Genomic DNA, 21,995 nt, shown 5'->3' on the forward strand with positions numbered 1-21,995 from the left:
TACGAATGATCAGATAGTCGGCTGACTGTTCGCCGTACGGACATTTTCCTACGATTTTCTTATAGTGTGTATGGGCCTTTAGAAGCTGATTGGCTACCATGCACAGCTGCACCCCATTGAATGGTAACCTCATCATCTGAGCAAGCATCAGGTACTGTAACAAGTGTTCCATAGCTGTCAGGGAGACCACTGAGAAGTAGCTCTTCTATATGAAAATCTTTAATTTCTTCTCCTGTAGCTTATAGGCATTCCACATTACCTAAATCAGATCCTTTTTAGTCCTGCATGTGCTGACCTTTCATTAGCTTAGACTGGTATGACTTTCTAATTAAAGCTGAATGCTGAGAATTTAGCAACTTTGCAAATTTGCAAAAAAATGCATACTTTGAGTTAATTGGGCACATGTCACCTCAGGGACCTATCTCTGTTACTTATATGTGAGAGGTTTATTGCACTCCCGTAGGATACATTTCAGCTGTCAGCTGTGAGAGGAGAGCAGCTATGCCCACCCCTCTCCTCTGCTGCCCATTCTCAGAAGCCTTTGTATTTCAATGTCTTAATATAATACAAAGGCTTCTGTGAATTGGCAGAAGAAGGGGAGGGGCGGGCATAGCAATTCCAGCAGCTCTGCTCTTGAAGGAACGGAGACTACGGTGAGCAGTGTTGGAGCTCTGGATGTTATCTTCCTGGAGCACAAAAAACCTGTCAGATGTAAGTAAAAGAGGTAAGCCTATGAGGCGACAGGCACCTCGTTGGACTTAAATCATGATATGCCTGCAGTTTTTACAAAGTAGCTGCATTCCTGGAAATCAGCTTTAAGTACAGTTTATTGCAATAGTATGATTTGTTTTCTTGTACACTTTATGTAGCTCCTAAGGCAAATGACTGCATGGTCTACACTGTGCAGGACTGCATTTCAATATACAGACCACCAAACAAAAAAAAAGGAGAGAGAGTTCATGCTTTGTGAACCATAAATACTCATCTCAACATTGTTTGAATCTCACTCATAGTTTTGTTATGGGATTTCCATAAATATACAGACAAAGGAAGAAAGTAAAAACAAATTATCCCAATTTGCATATTTTAATGCTTGGTGCTGTCTCCCTAGGCACTGGTCTATGAGTGTTATTATGGTATATACCAGGCGTCATTAAATGATGGACCACGGTCCTGTTTTGGCCCCAGTGGTCATTCTTCCAGGACCGCAGCCTTGCCAAGTAGTTTTCTGTGTGTCCTCTCTCCATCACCGGCTCGCCCGCCTGCCCCTGCCGCTATGTTCACAGCATGGCAGGCGCGGCAGGTCTGTGTCTTCTGTAATATCACTGAACTCCCCTCTCCCCGCACTGCCTGTCTTATTCACACAAAACATGAAGCGTGGCCGCTCTGGACAAAGGGCGGGACTTTTTAAGTTAAGAAGTGGGTGATTGCTTGCAAGGCAGCGGGGTGGTCCCAGCAATCAATCACCTACCTTTAACATGAAAAATCTCCACCCATTGTCCAGAGCGACTACACTTAATGTCTTGTGTGAATAAGGTAGGGCTCTGTGGGGAGTGCTGTGCTGTTATGTTATGAAAAGGACAGGGGTTTGATATTGAGAGAAGACTGTGATGGGGGTTAGTCTGTGATGGGGGTCTGTGATTGGGGGGCAGTCTGTGATGGGGGTCTGTGATTGGGGGGGTCAGTCTGTGATGGGGTCTGTGATTGGGGGGGTCAGTCTGTGATGGGGGGGGTCTGTGATTGGGGGGGGTCAACCTGTGATGGGGGGTCTGTGATTTGGGGTCAGTCTGTAATGGGGGGTCAGTCTGTGATGGGGGGTTTGTGATTGGGGGGGTTCAGTCTGTGATGGGGGCATCAGTCTGTGATGGGGTCAGTCTGTAATGAAGGGGTCTGTGATGAGGCAGCCTGTGATGTAAAAGGGGGAGGGGATGTGATGTGAAGGAGTGGGCTGAGGATAATGACGTAAAAGGGGGTCTGTGATGTAAAGGGGGGACTGAGGACACTGATGTAAAAAGAGGGTCTGTGATTTCTGCACTAGTAAAACACAGGTCTCTGCAAGGGGAATACAAAACAATTGCCCCTGAGTGCTGAGCAGTGCCGTGCAAAATGCATACTGTTTCTTTGCACTGCAACTGAGCTGTATTTTGACATTTCAATAAAGTTGAAAGAAAAAAAGCACAAAGTGTGATGTGTGTGGGCACTAAAGGTGTGTGTGTGTGGGGGGGGGGGGGGGGGCTGTGATGTGCATGGGATGCTGTGATGTGGAGGATATCATGTGGAGTCATAGCACCAATATGACACTCGGACCTCCACTGGAAGAAAAATTTTCTGACCAGACCCCTGTGAATTTTAATTCAGTACCTCTGGTATATACCATTCTTCCAACAGGGCTTATAGCAATCATTTGAATACAGCTTGCTTTAGATCTGATGGACCTAAGAAGGGCTACTGACATATTCCTAGTAGATCTACTTTGTAGCCTCTGTTAGTTTTGATGTGAGCCTAAATTGATAGATAATGATGATATCTAATAAGGTTTAATACATCTTCAAAATATATCTATGGCCACAGCAGGCCATACATTTGTTGTTGCCCCAGCAACATAATCAGGAACAATAAGCAAAATAATAGAACTCAATAGACTAATTTGATAGGTCCATTGCTGTTCTGTTACAATGTGGGGAAATCTACAATGGTGATGAAGACAGCAATAAAATGCTAACAGGGGTTTTAGGCTTCCCCAAGAGCCCCCCGGGAAAGCAATAAAAAAACTGACAGGGTTTGAATCCTTCCCTGCTCTCCCCAAAACCAGAAAAAAAAATTTGATAGACATAAATAACTTTACACCTGAACCCTAGGAATGTGACAAAATAACTCCTGTAGTGGGGGAACTGCACTGCAAGGGTTAAAAGCTTGTTTGTCTAGGGGGTAGATGCACAGACATTATAACTTACCTGACTTCTCACTTGGCTGGTTCTGGCACTCTCCTCCTCTCCCTGAAGCTCTGGTCTGCCATGGATTGCAGGTGCCAGGGGCAGGCAAATGACTGCAGTTCAAAGTGCTTTTAAGAGGAGCCTACAGGGGACTGTTTGTATGGAGCCTACCAAAGCCAGTGATAAAGTAAGTATCTCTCTTTAAGTAAAGTAGGTGTTTGTCCTTATATGTGCACCCCTGGACTAAACAAACATTTAAACCTTGTTCAATTAAAATAAGTTCATTGAAACTTGATGCCTCCTAAAAGATTAAACAAGTGAGCTAAAGCTGCTTCTGTATGTTCGCCCCAATTTCTTTAAAGCAGTTGTACACCCCAAGTGGACCTGACAACGTAGAAGTACAATTGGGAGAAATTGTCCCCTCATAAATCCCTGAACAACGACCTACATGGCAGCATATTTTACAGTTGCAAATGCAACAAAGACTGAAAACAACTTTTAAAATCATATTAACATGGTAAAACTTTTATGAGATTTTAGTGATTGGGTTTAGGTATTCTTTAGAGAGTTGCCTGCAAAGCTAATAACATTTTACTTTGAAGAGTATATAACAGAGAGCTTACTTATATAATGCATGATGCGCGATTATAGAAGATATTTATTTTCCCCATTTTCTTTTTTAGATTGCTTTTGATATCTTGGCAGAAAATTATGAATTTTTGGAAAATACAGGACCTCGCAAGGCCTATCAGAGAGCCTCAGCTGTACTTAAATCACTTTCATTTCCTATAGTAACAATGAAAGATGTGGAAGGCTTGCCTCACCTGGGACAGCAGATGAAATACATCATTGAAGTAAGGACACAGTGTTTATTTGGGAAAGAAGGTTTTGTCATGAAAAAATTATTACCATCTATCTTGTTCCGTAATATTTTGCAATATTACTACTATATACTAAGGGCTTCATTTTATAAAACAATGCAGACTGTAATAGTTTGCAGAATCAACCAATCACAAGACAGCTATAATTTGTCTACCCTCACTTAATAATTGTGAATGGTTGCCGGACTTGGCAGCAGTGAGTGTGAACTTTTTTAAACAAAGCAACTTTGTTGTAGTAAAGCTCTTGCTTTATAAAAGGATCATTACAGCTACATTAAAGTGGTTCTAAAAGATTTTTTTCTTTCACCACTTAAGGACTGAACCTCTTTTTGACACTTGTTGTTTACAAGTTAAAATAATTTTTTTTGCTAGAAAATTACTTTGAACCCCCAAACATTATTTATTTTTTTTATAAAGCCCCATACACACTATCAGATTTTCTGCTGATAGTCTATTTTTGACATTTGGCAGAGAATCTAGAGAATAAAATGGCGATTGTTGGAATATTTTATATCACACGGTATTTGTGCAGCGGTGTTTTAAACGCAACTTTTTGGGAAAGGGGACACTTTCATGAATTTAAAAAAAACAAACAGTAAAATTAGCCCAATTTTTTTGTATAATGTGAAAGATGTTGTTACGCTGAGTAAATAGATAGCAAACATGTCACGCTTTATAATTGCACGCACTCGTGGAATGGTGACAAACTACGGTACCTAAAAATCTCCATAGGCGACTCTTTAAATTTATTTTACGGTTACCGGTTAGAGTTACAGAGGAGGTTCAGTGGTAGAATTATTGCTCTCTCTCTCTGACAATCGCGGCAATACCTCACATGTGTGATTTGAAGACCATTTCTTTGCTGCGTGAGCTCGCGGGGACGGGGGCGCTTTAAAAAAATTATTTTTCTTATTTATTTTTATATTAATAAATTGTGTTTAAAAAAAAAAAAATGTGATCACTGTTATTACTGTCACAAGGAATGTAAACATCCCTTGTGACAGTAATAGGCGTGACAGGTACTCTTTATGGAGAAATCGGGGGTCTAAAAGACCCCAAATTCCTCCTTTGCACTTCAAAGTATTCAGATTGCCGTTTTCGGCGATTCTGAATACTGTATATTTTTTATTAAACGGCGCCATTGGCAGCCGAGTAAACGGGAAGTGACGTCATGACGTCACTTCTGTGTTTACGATTAGGAAGCTGAAACAAATCCGCTCACGGCTTCGTTCCAGTCTGTCCCTAGCCACCGGAGGCGGTGGATTGGTCATCAGGCCTCCCGATGGAAGGGGAGGCCCGGTAAGATCGGCGGGAGGCAGCGGGAGGCGGCGGGAGGCGGCGGGAGTCCCCTCCCGCTCCTCCGGTATAACAGCTGAGCGGCTTTTAGCCGCATCGGTTGTTATACCTGGATAGCTGATCGCCGGCTCTAAAAAACAATACTGGGATGATGCCTGCAGCTGCGGGCATTATCCCGGTATAACCCCCGAAAGCCGAGTACGGACATCTGCGTACGCTCGGCAGGAAGGGGTTAATAAAAAAACACGTAGTCCAAGTTGGGCCTGCCTGATTGCATACAAATTGAAACTCCTAAGGTTTGACCTCATATTATATGGTTTTGGTAAATCTGAAGACAAAAATCAGCAGAAAATTTGACAGTCTGTATGAGGCTTAACACCCTAGAGAATAAAATGGCGGTTGTTGCAATACTTTCTGTCACACCGTATTTGAACAGCTGTCTTACAAGCACACTTTTTTTTTTAAAAAACACAGTTTTTTGAATAAAAAAATAAGACAACGGTAAAGTTAGCCCAATTTTTTTTATATTGTGAAAGATAATGTTACGCCGAGTAAATTGATAGCCAACATGTCACGCTTCAAAATTGCGCCCGCTCGTGGAATGGCGACAAACTTTTACCCTTAATCTCCATAGGCGATGTTTAAAAATTTCTACACGTTACCAGTTTTGAGTTACAGAGGAGGTCTAGGGCTAGAATTATTACTCTCATGCTAACGATCGCAGCAATACTTCACATGTGTGGTTTGAACGCTGTTTTCATATGCGGGCGCTACTCATGTATACGTTCACTTCTGCTCGCAAGCTTGTTGGGAGAGGGGCGCTTTACAATTTTTTTTTTTTTTCATTTATTTTACTTTTTATTTTTTATTTTGATACTGTCTTTTTAAAAAAAAAAAAAATGGGTCACTTTTATTCCTATTACAAGGAATGTAAACATTCCTTGTAATAGAAAAAAAGCATGAAAGACCTCCGATCATTTTACACTAAAATCTAATAAAAAAAAACAAATTCTCCTTCGTCCCTTCCGCCCTCCAATGCTATGGAGCCGAGCGGGGGCCATCTTCCCCTCACTCAGCATCCAGGCAGTGAGGTGACAGGACGCGATCGTCTCTGCTGCTACCGACGGCTCCGTTAAGCGGTAGTAGGGTGGCCACGTGTCCCGGATTGCCCGGGATTGTCCCTTATTTGAGTTTTTTGTCCCGTGTCCCGGGTACCTTCATTCCGGGACAATACAGTGTCCCGGAATGAAAAAAAAAACACACCGCCGGCTTGCACCAGTCCGACTGCCACCCTTATCATTTTACAGTACAGTATACTTCCTTAAACACACACAGATATGCGCAGCTAACTGGTTGCTAGGCTAGGGCCGCCCGCCCCGCGTCTAGCAACCAGTGACGTCAGCTGGCACCGTCAGTCACGTGGGAGAGTCAGTGCAGTGGGCACCCGCACGGCGCACTCTAGACTCTACACGCTACGGCTGAGAGAGAGAGCAGCCGCCAGCCTGCCAGCAGAGCCAGTCCAGTCCACGCTTACTAGCCTGCCCAGTGCCCTGTGCCCAGCCCCAGTCAGTGGTGGTGCCTGCCAGTCCCGAACCCGGAGCCGCCGCCGAGCCGACTACAGCAGCCGCACATTGCCAGCGGCCAGCGGCAGCGCAACCCGGGCCGACTCCGAGCTGCCCGCCTGCCCGTGACTGAGTCCTGACTGAGCCGCCTCCTCGTCCGAGTCCTCCCTCCGGCTCCCTCCCGCCCACGAGGTCCGCCCGCCAGAGTACGTCCTGAAAGGTTAGTGTAACTTCCACAGTCAGTGAGCAATGCATGCACACAGCACACTCCCTCTCTCAAATCTGCTGCTGTCCCCAGAGACCCCCACCACCCCCCTCAGTTCTGCTGCTGTCCCCCTCCATCTTTCCTCCATGTCCCCCTCCGTTCTGCTGCTGTCCACCTCCATTCTTCCTCCGTGTCCCCCTCCATTCTTCCTCTGTGTCCCCCTCCATTTTTCCTCTGTGTCCCCCTCCGTTCTTCCTCTGTGTCCCCCTCCATTCTTCTTCTGTGTCCCCCTCCATTCTTCTTCTGTGTCTCCCTCCATTCTTCTTCTGTGTCCCCCTCCGTTCTTCCTCCGTGTCCCCCTCCATTCTTCCTCCGTGTCCCCCTCTGTTCTTCCTCCGTGTCCCCCTCCGTTCTGCTGCTGTCCCCCTCCGTTCTTCCTCCGTGTCCCCCTCTGTTCTTTCTCCGTGTCCCCCTCTGTTCTTCCTCCGTGTCCCCCTCCGTTCTGCTGCTGTCCCCCTCCATTCTTCCTCCGTGTCCCCATCCGTCCTTCCTCTGTGTCACCCTCCATTCTTCTTCTGTGTCCCCCTCCGTTCTTCCTCCGTGTCCCCCTCCGTTCTTCCTCTGTGTCCCCCTCCATTCTTCTTCTGTGTCCCCCTCCGTTCTTCCTCCATGTCCCCCTCCGTTCTGCTGCTGTCCCCCTCCGTTCTTCCTCCGTGTCCCCCTCCGTTCTGCTGCTGTCCCCCTCCGTTCTTCCTCCGTGTCCTCCTCCATTCTGCTGCTGTCCCCCTCCGTTCTTCCTCCGTGTCCCCCTCTGTTCTGCTGCTGTCCCCCTCCGTTCTTCCTCCGTGTCCCCCTCCATTCTGCTGCTGTCCCCCTCCGTTCTTCCTCTGTGTCCCCCTCCGTTCTGCTGCTCTCCCCCTCCGTTCTTCCTCCGTGTCCCCCTCCATTCTGCTGCTGTCCCCCTCCATCCTGCTCTCCCCCTCCGTTCTTCCTCCGTGTCCCCCTCCATTCTGCTGCTGTCCCCCTCCATCCTGCTGCCCCCCTCCGTTCTTCCTCCGTGTCCCCCTCCATTCTGCTGCTGTCCCCCTCCATCCTGCTGCCCCCCTCCGTTCTTCCTCTGTGTCCCCCTCCGTTCTTCCTCTGGGTCTCCCTCCGTTCTTCCTCCGTGTCCCAAAAACCATCCTTTTTGGGCGGCGCGCGGGGGGGGGGGTCGTCCCTGAATGGCAGTTTGGAAATGTGGTCACCCTAAGCGGTAGAGATGACCGAAGTGTGGCGGTAGGGGTGTGGGCACCTCTGCCACCACCGAAAAAGTGATCTCGTGGCGAATCTGCCGCGGAGACCACTTTTATCTTAAAGAGAAACACTCACCATTCCCAAAAATATTGGGATTATGGCAGCTAGCTGCTGCCATAACAACGGTATTTAGCGTCAAAGTACTGCCATACTTATACTTACCTGCTCTGTTCAATGGTTTTGCACAGAGCAGCCTTCTTGGGTCCCCCACCGATGCTCCTGGCTCCTCCTCCCTTCCCAGGGCACTCGTGTGAGCGAGCTCCCAAGCCCTGCATTAAGGTAAAAAACCTTGAGGCTTTAGAACCACTTTAAAGAGCTGTTTATTATTATTATTATTATTATTATTGAAGAGGTAATAATAAAAGACGTTTAAATAATAAAAGCTTGTTTAGCTGTACTTCTATGGATCCCAAGAGTGCAGTTCGTTCTGCACTCCTGTGACCCGTTTTTAGCAGACAGCGGGCTGAAGCCTGCTGTCAGCTGACATCACAGAGCCAGTCCAGGCTCAGGCAAGATCATGACAATGAAGTCGGGATCTGTTCACATGCCTGGACCGGCACCCCTGTTCAGCCTCTCAGCAAGCCACTGAGAGCCTGAGCCAACCACTCACACCCCATCCAACATCCCAGCGCTCCAGTGAGCATTGGGGGGCAGATCAGAGAGCCGGTGACTGACAGTGAGAACCGAGCAGTCGGCGGTGTTCTGTCGCCCGGTTCTCCGTGTTAAAGGGGCCAGGGGACAGATGCAGCATCCACCTAAGTAAGTATGAATTAAAAAAAAACAAACCCATACATCTCAAATTCAAAATGTAACTTCAGCCAAATATTTTTTCTAATTTGTGAATCAGCAGGGAAGGGTTACCTCTGGCAGGTCAAAAAGGAGGGATATCCCATCGCTTTGCAGAAATGACCTTTTTACTTGCTACTGTGTCTCTGGGATCAGATGTGCAGTGACACTTTGAAAGGACCCTGTCACCAGACCATTCATTTCAACAACCACTTTAAGCCAAACAGGCCAAGCATTACATCCAGATCAGAATGAATCGATCTCACCCACAGGAACTGATAAGAGGGTGCAGACTGGAGAGTAAAGAGTATATATTTAACTAATTGGAAAGGTAATAAGAAGTTATTAGGAAAATAATGCGTACCTTATGAATTCGAATTCATGTTATTAGTAATCCCCATAAGAGCCAAAATACAGTGCAGTACATATACAGTATATATTAGGTATGGTTCACAGACTCACAGACAGGAGTAAAGAAAAGTATTGTGGCACAAAATTATTTATTTCACATTATTTTTGCTGTTTTTATGAAAGTTTTTTCTCCATGAGAAAGAACATACACAGATGATTTTAGTATCAAGTTAAGCCCAGGTTCACAGGAATGCACCACATTCTGGTACAATTCACATGTGGTTCAGTGCGCTGCAATTTGAACCCATTCATTTTGAATGGGCTCAAATTGCACTACATCCGCACCAAAGTCCTGCATGAGGCAATTTTGGGAACGCACTGAAACTAGATCACATGGTCGTTTTGTATTATGCGATCTGGTGCAAGCAAATGCACAGCGTGACCTGCATTTGGGATGACGTTAAGATTGCACTGACACCTACTGCAGATCGCAAGGCCAGTGCAACTTGCATGCTGTGCGGGAAACGCACATGGATCGCGGGTTTCCCACACCCCATTTTAGTGTGAACTGAGGCTAAGGACTGTTCACACCTGAAATGCGCTACAATTCTTCCGTGTTCTGTGCATGTCCATGCACTGGGATACCATATATACCTTTCACACCATCATTTTATCTGACATATCTATCCTCACCTTGGAAGACCCATTAGCGCTGGAAGTGACTGTGTTTTTTGTAGCCCTTGGTTCACTTTTTTATCTCTACTAATTCAATTTTATTTTTTATTTGTAATACTATGCAGGTAATGGGGCAGACGTTAACAGTGGAAGGAGTGAATTTTTCTACAATATAAAATCTGACTAAAGCCCTACTTTATTAATGAACTGATTTAACTTACTATTATTTTATTTCTAGGAGATTCTTGAAGATGGAAAATGCTCCATAGTCGAGGAAATTATAAGTGCAGAGAGATATAAATCATTTAAGGTAATCAAATGCAATTTAGTTGTATGTTGTGAGTAGGGAGAAGAGTTGTGATCTCTTAGAACTTTGCCCCCCCCAAAATGTTATTTAAAAAGTTTACTAAGTTTACTATTTGGACTGCTTAGGGGAAATTTGCTTGAAAAATGTTTACTAACAAAGCCAACATGATTACCATATAAGGCAGCATGGATATTATACTCAATGGCTTGAATGATAATCAAAAAAGTGAAAAGTAATAATACTAATGAAAAGAAAAAGTAAAAAAAAAAACATTTTAGAAAATATTTAAATATTTTTTCACATTTTATTGTCTATTTCTATGAAAACTTAGGGTTCCTTTGTTTCTCAATATCTAACATCATATACCCAGTTAACAAGGTGACATATTTGGCTCAAGAACAAATCTAGAATAATAGATAGATAAACCTTAGAAGCTATTTAAAGTCCATTACAAACCACCAAAAACCACCTTCGTTTAATTTACCTTTCCCATGTTATGATACAGTAGACGGGTGTCAAACTCAATTTCATTGAGGGCCACATCAGCACCATGGTTGCCCTCCAAGGGCTGGTTATATCTGTAAGACTAGAGTCCCTCACTCTCCCTTACATCACAGTGCACCCCCTTACCTTGTGCTGCTGCCGGGAAAAAGCTGGGGGCAGAGCTAGGAAGCAGAAAGTGCAGAGTCTAGAGGAGAGCCAGAGGAGAGCTGGAGTCTGCTGAATGCTGAGACCAGGGGAGGTGGGGGGGGGGGTGCTGCGGCTGCACAGAGAGGCACAGGATCTGTATGAGGAGTTCTGTCCTCCTCTCTGCTGCTGACTGCTGAGATAAGGTGAGGGCAACAATGCAAGGGTTGCCGCAGCTGCAAGAGAGGTGCAAGGGCCACATAAAATATCCTGGAGGGCTGGATTTCGGCTGGGCCTTGTGTGGAGAAGGTAGTGGTAACTAGCTATCATAACAGTAAGTAAGATTGGCTGGGGGTACTGCTGATAAGACAGCAACTGGTCAGTTGTCAGATAAAAATGCGTTGTGTGATTTCCATGAAAAAGGGAACTATTTTGAATTAAAAACAGCAGATTTTTGGTAATCTGATTAAGTCCTCTTACTGGTTACTTTGTTAATGTAAGCACCACGCAGCTCAACTTCAGTGGTTTTTTAAAACACTCCCTCCCCCCACAAAGTCTTCTTGCATCTTTTTGTATGTGCATTTCACCATAGGTAAGTGCATTTAATTTTTTGGTTTTATTAAAAAAAAGAATATATATATATATATATATATATATATATATATATATATATATATATATATATATATATATATACACAGAGCACTATTAGTTCCATTCTGATTTGCTTCTGATGTTGCCCATGAGTGTGGTACCAGCAAAGAAAAAGAGTCTGTCCGGGGAGCTGTGGAGGTTATAGCCCAAGAAGGGGCAAAAGCGCACTTTGACCTTGATTTATTATTAGGGTCAATATTATAAGGTGAGCATTTACAATCTACACAAGGTGGAAGCATGCAAAGCACAAGTGGCATTTGATGTATCTATCACAACATATTGGTGGTTGGACGCACAATTTTGAATGGACTTTCTATTATGTTGGGACTATATTGCACAAGCATTCATATATTGTTGTGCTACATCACTGTTTATGACTATATGTTTTCAGATATGCCTAGCAAAAAATATTTTAAAACGTTTGTGAGCTGGAGTTGGGCTTTAAGTTGATAACACACATATACTGTATATCTAAAAAACACTTTCTTTTTAAATATTTTATACTCTGATCATTTATAACATTTTTCTGTTATTTTTACACAAAACAGTTTTAAAAATGTTGTAATGTTGGGTATAGCTGTCCTTTGAACAGCTGTAACCTGTACTGAGTGTGGTCATTGTTTCTTCTCCCACCATTGATAGTTTGGCTTGTCATTGTTTCATAATATGATATTTATTCAGAAGAGAAAAAGGTAGAGCGTGTTCTATTTCAAAGAACAGTTATAAATGCCAAAAATAATTTTCTTTTAGTATTACTATATTTCTGTGTAAAAAAAATAAAATTATATTAATTTACAAGAAATCTCCTAAATGAAGAATAATATTGTATTAATTTCACATTACATCACGGTTTTGTCCTTTTTATACGGCCATTTTCATGTCCTGTATGATAGAATTAGATTTAATATAATTTCATCTCTGCGTTAGGCTGCTGTTAATGAAACTCTGCAGTGTCTTCTGATGAAGCCTAAAAAAATAATAAATGGAAAATAATTAAAAATAGCAGATATAAATCTCCTTTAATGAGAAATACAATAATGTGTCTGGAGGAAATGTACCAAGCTTTTTTCAATAAGAATGGGCAGTATTCAAGTTAAATTACTTTGGAACATTGTCATATTTTTATTACTCTTTACTACTAAGAAAATATTAGTTTCTAGACATGATGGAAAATATTGCGTTCATAAAGAAGAGATTTATTCACTCTGACTTTAGAAACAATCAGAAACATATTGCGCACTAAATTTGCATCTGGTCGCTGCGGGACAAGGAAGAAACAGTTTCAAATAAAATCTGATAGTACTAAATGAATGATCAAATCATCATTGTTGTGCTGCTTCTGTATTGTATTGGTATAGCTGGGTAAATAAAGCTTTATAGGGGAAGTACAGATAGAGTATTTTTATTGCCTTGAAATGGATAGATGCCCCCCCCCCCACATTAAGTGATTGCCCAGGAATAATAAGCCTTGTAATTAAGAATATCCCAAAGGAAATCAGAGGATTTAGAGAGTGTTAATAGGTGAATTAAATTAAATTAAATTAATAAAAGGGATGGGAAATCCTAGTGAAAGGTTCACTCATTTTAGGGAAAAAAAGATGTCTTAGAGAAGACTTAAAGGTTAAGGTATAACCAACCCCCCCCCCCCCCCCCCCATTTTGGATAGAGTAAAGAAAGCTAACAATCCCGTCACGTACTTTAAATCTGTTCCCTCTGTGGAGATTAAGCATTTTACTGGTCCTGGCAACCATTACTAATAGAGCAGAAAATAAGGGGAAATCCAAAATGTATTGTCACCAGAACAAGAGGTCAGGAGAAACCATCCAACTGTGACAAATGGTCCAGTTTAAAAGCAGATGGGAATTGCCTTCACTTTAGGGAGACTTCCTCTCACTTCCTGTTGAATCTCCAAATCTTTTCAGCAGGACAGAACAAAAAAAAGAACCTGATTAAACTTCAATGCCAGTTCATTTTTCTGCGAAAAAAAAAATGTTGGCCTTAGATTCTGATCTCATTAGCATTATTTAAAGCATATCTAAACTCCCCCCCCCCCAAAAAAAAATGATTGCAGCATTAAATCTTTAAATGTGGTGGCTGCATGTGCTTTCTACTTTCTTGTCTTAGGGTGGCTCCACTCTATGTATAAAAGCTGCCTTCTGTATGCATGGGCTTCAATGTTAACCACTTCAGCCCCAGAAGGATTTGCCCCCTAATGACCAGGCCATTTTTTGCGATACAGCACTGCATCGTTCTAACTGACAAATGCGCGGTCGTGTGACATTGTGAACTGTAGCTCCCCAGTGCCAGTAGCACTCATGCAGCCCCAGACCATGACACTCCCACCACCATGCTTGACTGTAGGCAAGACGCACTTGCCTGTACTCCTCACCTGGTTGTCGCCACACACGCTTAACACCATCTGAACCAAATAAGTTTATCTTGGTTTCATTAGACCACAGGACATGGTTTCAGTAATCCTTAGTCTGCTTGTCTTCAGCAAACTGTTTGCGGGCTTTCTTCTGCATCATCTTTAGAAAAGGCTTCCTTCTGGGATGACAGCCACGCAGACCAGTTTGAAGCAGTGTGCGGTGTATGGTCTGAGCACTGACAGGCTGACCCCCCATCCTTTCAACCTCTGCAGCAATGCTGGTAGCAGTCATATGTTTATTTCCCAAAGACAACCTCTGGATTTGACTCTGAGAACGTGCATTCAACTTCTTTGGTCGACCATGGCGAGGCCTGTTCTGAGTGGGACCTGTCCTGTTAAACCGCTGTGTGCTCTTGGCCAAAGTGCTGCAGCTCAGTTTCAGGGTCTTGGCAATCTTCTTATCGCCTAGGCCATCTTTATGTAGAGCAACAATTCTTTTTTTCGGATCCTCAGAGAGTTCTTTGCCATGAGGTGCCATGTTGAACTTTTAGTGACCAGTATGAGAGAGTGAGAGCTATAATGCCAAATGTACCACACCTGCTCCCCATTCACACCTCAGACCTTGTAACACTAATGAGTCACATGGCATTGGGGAGGGAAAATGGCTAATTGGCCCCAATTTGGACATTTTCACTAAGGGGTGTACTCACTTTTGTTGCCAGTGGTTTAGACATAAATGGTGGTGTGTTGAGTTATTCTAAGGGGACAGAAAATTTACACTGTTATAAGAGCTGTACACTCACTACTTTGTAACAAACATTGTAACAAAGTGTAATTCCTTCAGTGTTGTCATATAAAAAGATATAATAACATATTTAAAAAAATGTGAGGGGTGTACCCACTTTTGTGAGATACTGTGTATATATATATATATATATATATATATATATATATATATATATATTCTGCATTGGTGTAGCCTATATCTACAGTGCATTCCGTGGTGTACAGTTGTTAATACAGTGCAGACGGTGTACACGGTATCTAATACAGTGTGTACAGTTTATAATACACTTCTGGTGGTGTAGACAGTATATAATACAGTGCAGCCATTGTACAGTTTATAATACACTTCAGGCGGTGTACACAACATCTAATACATTCTGTACAGTTTCTACTACACTTCTGATGGTATACACAGTACACAATACAGTACAGCCGTTGTACAGTTGCTAATACAGTGTAGGCGGTGTACACAGTATCTAATACAGTGTGTACAGTTTCTAATAGACGTCAGGGCGGTGTATTAATATATATATATATATATATAGATATATAGATATATATATCTATATATATATATATAGATATATATACATATATCTATATATATATATATCTATATATATATATATATACATATATATATATATATAGATATATATATATATCTACATATATATATATATATATATATATATATACATATATATATATATAGATATATATATATATATATATATATATCTATATCTATATATATATATATAGATATATATATAGTGGGGACGGAAAGTATTCAGACCCCCTTAAATTGTTCACTCTTTGTTATATTGCAGGAATTTGCTAAAATCATTTAAGTTCATTTTTTTTCCTCATTAATGTACACACAGCACCCCATATTGACAGAAAAACACAGAATTGTTGACATTTTTGCAGATTTATTAAAAAAGAAAAAATGAAATATCACATGGTCCTAAGTATTCAGACCCTTTGCTCAGTATTTAGTAGAAGCACCCTTTTGATCAGCCATGAGTATTTTTGGGAAAGATGCAACAAGTTTTTCACACCTGGATTTGGGGATCCTCTGCCATTCCTCCTTGCAGATCCTCTCCAGTTCTGTCAGGTTGGATGGTAAACATTGGTGGACAGCCCTTTTTAAGTCTCTCCAGAGATGCTCAATTGGATTTAAGTCAGGGCTCTGGCTGGGCTATTCAAGAACAGTCACGGAGTTGTTGTGAAGCCACTCCTTCATTATTTTAGCTGGGTGCTTAGGGTCATTGTCTTGTTGGAAGGTACAATACAAAAAAAGACACATATGAAAGAGACAAAGTGAGCTGCACTCCCCAAAACTACGTATGTAAAAAGAAGAATTTTCCCCGGTTGGGGCTTTAAAACAGCAATGAGCAAACTCAAAAAGAGTAGTCTAATGAATGTAAACAATTATTTTAATAATGACAACCCATGTTCAGGGGCCCCTCAAAACCTATACCAGACCCTTATCCGAGCATGCAACCTGGCAGGTCGCAGGAAGAGGGGGGATGAGAGAGCGCCCCCCCTCCTGAATCGTACCAGGTCACATGCCCTCAAAATGGGGAGGGTGCTTTGGAGTAGCCCCCCAAAGCACCTTGTCCCCATGTTGATGGGGACAAGGGCCTCATCCCCACAACCCTTGCCCGGTGGTTGTGGGAGTATGTGGGCAAGGGGGCTTATCAGAATCTGGAAGCCCCCTTTAACAAGGGGACCCCCAGATCCTGGCCTCCCCCCCCATGTGAATTGGTAACGGGTACATTGTCCCCCTATCATTTCACAAAAAATGTGTCAAAAATAGTAAAAAAGACAGGAGACACTTAGGGACAAGTCCTTTATTAAAAGATAAAAAAAAAAATGTCCAGCGTTGTCCAATCATCTTCTATCACGCCGCCCGACGAGCCGTGGCATCAGAGGGGGGCAGGGTCACCCATTTACGTCATCAAGTGGCCCCACCCTCAGCTATATAACAGCTGTCATCGAGAAGAAGTGTCACTCGGCGGGAGCCTCCCATGGAGGCGGAGGTGTTGCGGCTTTTTTTTTTTTTTTTTTCTTTTTTTGTCTCATTGGGCGGTGTGATAGAAGATGAATGGACATCGATTATCAACACAAATTTTGGACACTATATTTTTTAAACATTTTTTTCATGTTCTTTTCATTATTAATTTGTGGATTATTATATAAACACTTTATTGATGTTTATTGTGAATTAGTGCATATACGACTCTACCTGCCTGGAGTTTGCATGTTCTCCCTGTGCCTGCGTGGGTTTCCTCCAGGTACTTCGGTTTCCTCCCACACTCCAAAGACATGCTGATAGGTTAATTGGATCCTGTCTAAAATTGTCTCTAGTATGTATGAATGTGAGTTAGGGACCTTAGATTGTAAGCTCCTTGAGGGTAGGGACTGATGTGAATGTACAATGTATATGTAAAGCGCTGCGTAAATTGACGGTATATAGGTACCGGAAATAAATAAATAAATAAGTTTGATTTGCACAATCTTTCACTTGCATTTTATCTGTACTTTATATAGGTACTAGATGTTATGAGTACAAGGGACAATATTAAGGATTTAGGTTCATACTGGTTTGTTATGTGCACGTATTAGTATATCAACACTGAGGATATCTAAGGTTGATGTGCGGACCAGCGCTTCTCTTACTATATTTTTTTTTTGTTTATTAATATCTTCAATAATTGAGCAGCAGCCGTCCAGTTGATCATTTTAGGCAAATGCATCTGTGGTGCTGTTATTTGATACATTGTGACACTCCATAGCAGCCTTTCATAACGAGATTTCCATTAGACCTTAAGGTTCCTCCAGAGGTTGCAAGTGGTTCCTTGAGTACTGTTAGTTCTTTTGCCATCTGTAAGGGGAATATCATTCCCACTAACCACCAAAGTAAGGAAAATTCTTCCCATCGACCACCAGTGTAATGAGGCCCTTTTCCTGCTGACCACTAATTGAAGGGGTTCCTTCTTTACTGACCACCAATGTAAGGGGCCCTTCTCCATGCAACACCAATGTAAGGTGGTCTTTTCCACCTACCAGCAATCTAAGGGGGTCCTTTTGCACTAACCACTAATGTATAAGGTGCTACTTCTCATGTCCACCAATGTAAGGGGGTCCTACACTTGTAACCACCAATATAAGGTGGGCACATTAATCCACCAACCACCATGTTATAATTTTGTTATATTAAATATACTTGCATATATATATATATATATATATATATATATATATATATATATATATATATTTTTTTTTTTTTTTTAATCATTTTGTTACATAGAACAGCCCATGGTGTCAAATATGAGAAGTATGTGAAATTTGTCAAATCCCCATGGCTCATTGCTTAATCAAGACATGTGTCTGCACCTTTTATTTTTATTATGGTTCTTTGGTTCTGCTTCATGTGCTTTTCAAGGCATTTTTTCCTTCTGTATTTCTCCTTATCATTCTTCCCCTACCCTCCTCTTCTCTTCCCTTTTGATTGGCCAGGGGGAGGCCATAGCTGGTCCATGTTCCCCTGTTATTGCTGGCAAAACTCTAAAGCAACATGGACAAATAAAATAAAATCTGTGAGCCATGGGTATCACATTTCTTGCCTGCAGACTTCGATCAGCACCTTCTTGATCTTCAGTGCTGATGCTGTACCCTTACTTAATGGACATATAGCACCTCTCCAGGCCTCCCTCCTCGATCACTCATACCTTGCCTTGCATTTGCTTCATCCTCTTATCATTCCTTCCTCGGTTGCTACATAAAAATTTATAAGGAGCTGAAGGGAGAGGCAAAGGAGCTTGGCCAGCACAGACAGTATCAGCTTTAATGGTTTTGGGTTTAATAAGTGCTTCTTGTCCAGGGAGAATAAGTTTAAGTGCAATGCTTGTAGTTATTCCTTATAACAGAGGTCCTCAAGCCCCTTATTTGCTTCGGTGTCCTTTGCTGGACTCTTCCCAGTTCCAGCACATCCTTCCTGAGGGCTGGTAACCAGAACTGGATGGCATACTCAAGATGTGGCTGAACTAAAGTTTTGTAAAGTGGTAGAATTATAGTATTATCTCTTGATTAGATACGCTTTATAATGTATGCTAATACTCTGCCAGCTTTGCTTGCTGCAGCTTGGCATTGCATGCTATTGCTGAGCCTGTGATTTACTAGGACCCTTAGATCCTTTCTCTATTCTTAATCTCCCCAAATGTTCTCCCCCTAGCAAGTAATTTGCATTCATATTTTTAGCCTCCAAGTGCATTACTTTGCATTTTTCAATATTAAACCTAATTTATGTAGTTGCCCATCCTTATATTTTATCAAGGTCTTCTTGTAAAGTTTCTATACACAGCTATGAAGTTATTACTCTGCTTAGCTTTGTATCATCAGCAAACACCAAGATTGAACTATTTACACCAACCTCTATATCATTTATGGACTAATTAAACAGAATTGGTCCCAGGACAGAGCCTTGGTGTACCCCACTTACAATTCCAGACAATTCAGAATATACACTATTTATCATCACTCTCTGGACGTGCTCCTGTAACCAGTTTTCTATCTGGGTACATACCATCATCAATGCCAACAGACCTCAATTTGTAAATTGATTTATAGGGAACTGCATCAAATGGTTTGGCAAAATCCAGATACACCACGTCCACAGGCCTTCCTCTATCTAGATGACAGCTCACTTCCTCATAGAATGTTAACAAATTGAACTGGCAAAAACAATCTTTCATAAATCCATACTGGTTACTAATAATGATGCTGTTTTCATAAGCAAATTCTTGGATATGGTCCCTTATCATCCTCTCCAATACTTCACATACTATTGATGTTAGGCTGACTTGTCTGTAGTTCCCAGGTATATATCTTGGTCCTTTTTTAAATATTTTAAATATTGGTATCATGCTAGCTTTTTGCCAATAAACTGGTAAGCTGTCCTTGTCTGGCTTTATGGCTAAATTCTTTAAGGACTCTCGAAAGTAAGCACCAGTGCTGGTGATTTATTCACATTAAAGTATAACTAAAGGCAATTTAAAAAAAAGTTTTGGATAGAGTGGAGAGGCATTAAAACCTCTGTCAGTTTTTATTGCTTTCCGTGCCCCTGTTAAGGAAATTCACTCTCTCTATTCGTCCTGTTTACTGTTATCATTGAAAGTGAAAGTAAAGAAAATCCCAAATTTTGGGTTGTCCTCAGAAAAGTAATAGGAAATCTTCCAATGGGAACACTAATTCTGGTGACCTGGGGGTCCCCACGGGATTTTCAGGGATTTCCTCTCACTTCCTGTTTGGCTATGGGACAGGAAGTAAAGGGAAATCTCTGAAACTGAACACAGATGGTGAAAAAAAAATCTGACAGGGGTTATAACCCTCCCTTGCACTATCCAAAATTTTTTAAAAAATGTCTCTAGTTCTAGTTTTAAGTTTTCAAGTCTTTTTTTGGGGCACTATTATACCCCTCCTTTTCCTATTTAAAAAGTGGAAGAATGTATTTATTACAGTTGCCTTCTTCTTGTAACTTGTAACCATCCTCCCCTGATTATCGTTTATAGGGGTCAATATGCTCTGACCTTTTGTGTAAATATTTAGAACTTTGATTCTTCCTACAGATATTTACATCTATCTTTGGAGTGGGACTGAAGACTGCTGAGAAGTGGTACAGAATGGGTTACCGGACATTAGAAGATATAAGAAGTAATAAGAGTTTGACATTTACAAGCATGCAGAAACATGGTAATTCTTTTAGATTGTTTTTAGAGAGTTTTTATGTACTGTATATTAGTATCCTACCTGTGATACCAAAGAATCCTCACTAGGTCATATTTAGAGTAACCAATTTGAGGGGGTCAGTTGAATAGTTACTAGATTAAAGCTGAACTCCAGACAAACATCTAAATACACAGATGAAATCGCTTCTAACCATTAACTCCAGGGATTACGACAGCCCCATCACAAAATAGAACCAGGGGAATGACACTGCTTCTGATGTTAACCGCTTGCCGACTGGCTCACGCTGATATACGTCGGCAGAAGGGCACGTACAGGCATATTAACGTACCTGTACGTTGCCCTTTAAGAAGCAGTTTGCGGGCGTGCGCGCCCACCGCTAGCTCCATGAGTGTGATCGCGGGTCCTGCAGACTCTATGTCCGTGAGGATACCCGCGATCGTCTCACGGAGAGGAAGAACGGGGAAATGCTGATGTAAACAAGCATTTCTCCATTCTGCCTAGTGAAAGACACTGATCACAGCTCCCTGTAATCGGGAGTGGTGATCAGTGCCATGTCACACATAGCCCCTCACAGTTAGAATCACTCCCTAGGACACACTTAACCCCATACAGCGCCACCTAGTGGTTAACCCCTTCACTGCCAGTCACATTTGCACAGTAATCAATGCATTTTTAATTGCACTGATCGCTGTATAAATGTGAATGGTCCCAAAATAGCACCAAAAGTGTCCAATCTGTCTGCCATAATGTCGCAGTCACGATAAAAATCGCTGATGGCTGCCATTACTAGTAAAAAAAAAAAATATTTATAAAAACGCCATAAAACGATCCCCTATTTTGTAGATGCTATAACTTATGCGCAAACCAATCAATAAACGCTTATTGCGATTTTTTTTTACCAATATGTATCGGCCTAAACTGAGGAAAAAAAAATACCACCAACAGAAAACTCTATTTGTGGGGAAAAAAGGACGTCAATTTTGTTTGGGAACCATGTCGCACGACCGCGCAATTGTCAGTTAAAGCGACGCAGTGCCGAATCGCAAAAAGTGCTCTGGTCTTTTGCCAGCCAAACGGTCCGGTACTTAAGTGGTTAAGAAATATAATGTGTTATCTCGTCATCCCAGTCTGTTAATAGGGTAGTGAAGGAGCAGCAGCAGACTGATGAGCTCATTTTTCAAATATTTCCATTTCTGCATATTTGCATTCAGAGCTGTTGATTGATTTCTAATGCTGCACCCCCTTCCCTTCCCATTCTGAATACAGCTGTAATGAGAGTTCAATAAGGCAGATAATGCAAAATAAGATAATTACTAGTTGCATTAAACATGCTTTTGATGATTTAATAATGAATACAATGCTGTATTAATGTAAGTCTTGCATATCTGCCTGGGGTTCAGTTTTAATTTACCCAAACATTTTTACAGATTACTATGGACAAATTATCCATTCTTCGTTAACCACTTCCCACTGGGAGGGCGTACATGGACGCCCTCCCATTTCAGTGGTTA

The 21,995-nt window shown here is 41.9% G+C and overlaps 1 protein-coding gene across 1 annotated transcript in view; it reads left to right on the forward strand.

The window, feature by feature from the left end:
* DNTT (DNA nucleotidylexotransferase) overlaps positions 1-21,995 on the forward strand; it is a 670,580-nt gene that overhangs the window by 191,482 nt on the left and 457,103 nt on the right. Inside the window, exons 4-6 of the mRNA XM_073596073.1 lie at positions 3,617-3,787; positions 10,221-10,292; positions 20,364-20,487. Coding sequence (XP_073452174.1) covers positions 3,617-3,787; positions 10,221-10,292; positions 20,364-20,487 — 367 coding nt within the window. The remainder of the gene's footprint in view (positions 1-3,616; positions 3,788-10,220; positions 10,293-20,363; positions 20,488-21,995) is intronic.

Source organism: Aquarana catesbeiana, linkage group LG08 (assembly GCF_042186555.1).
Source record: "Aquarana catesbeiana isolate 2022-GZ linkage group LG08, ASM4218655v1, whole genome shotgun sequence".
Taxonomy (NCBI): domain Eukaryota; kingdom Metazoa; phylum Chordata; class Amphibia; order Anura; family Ranidae; genus Aquarana; species Aquarana catesbeiana.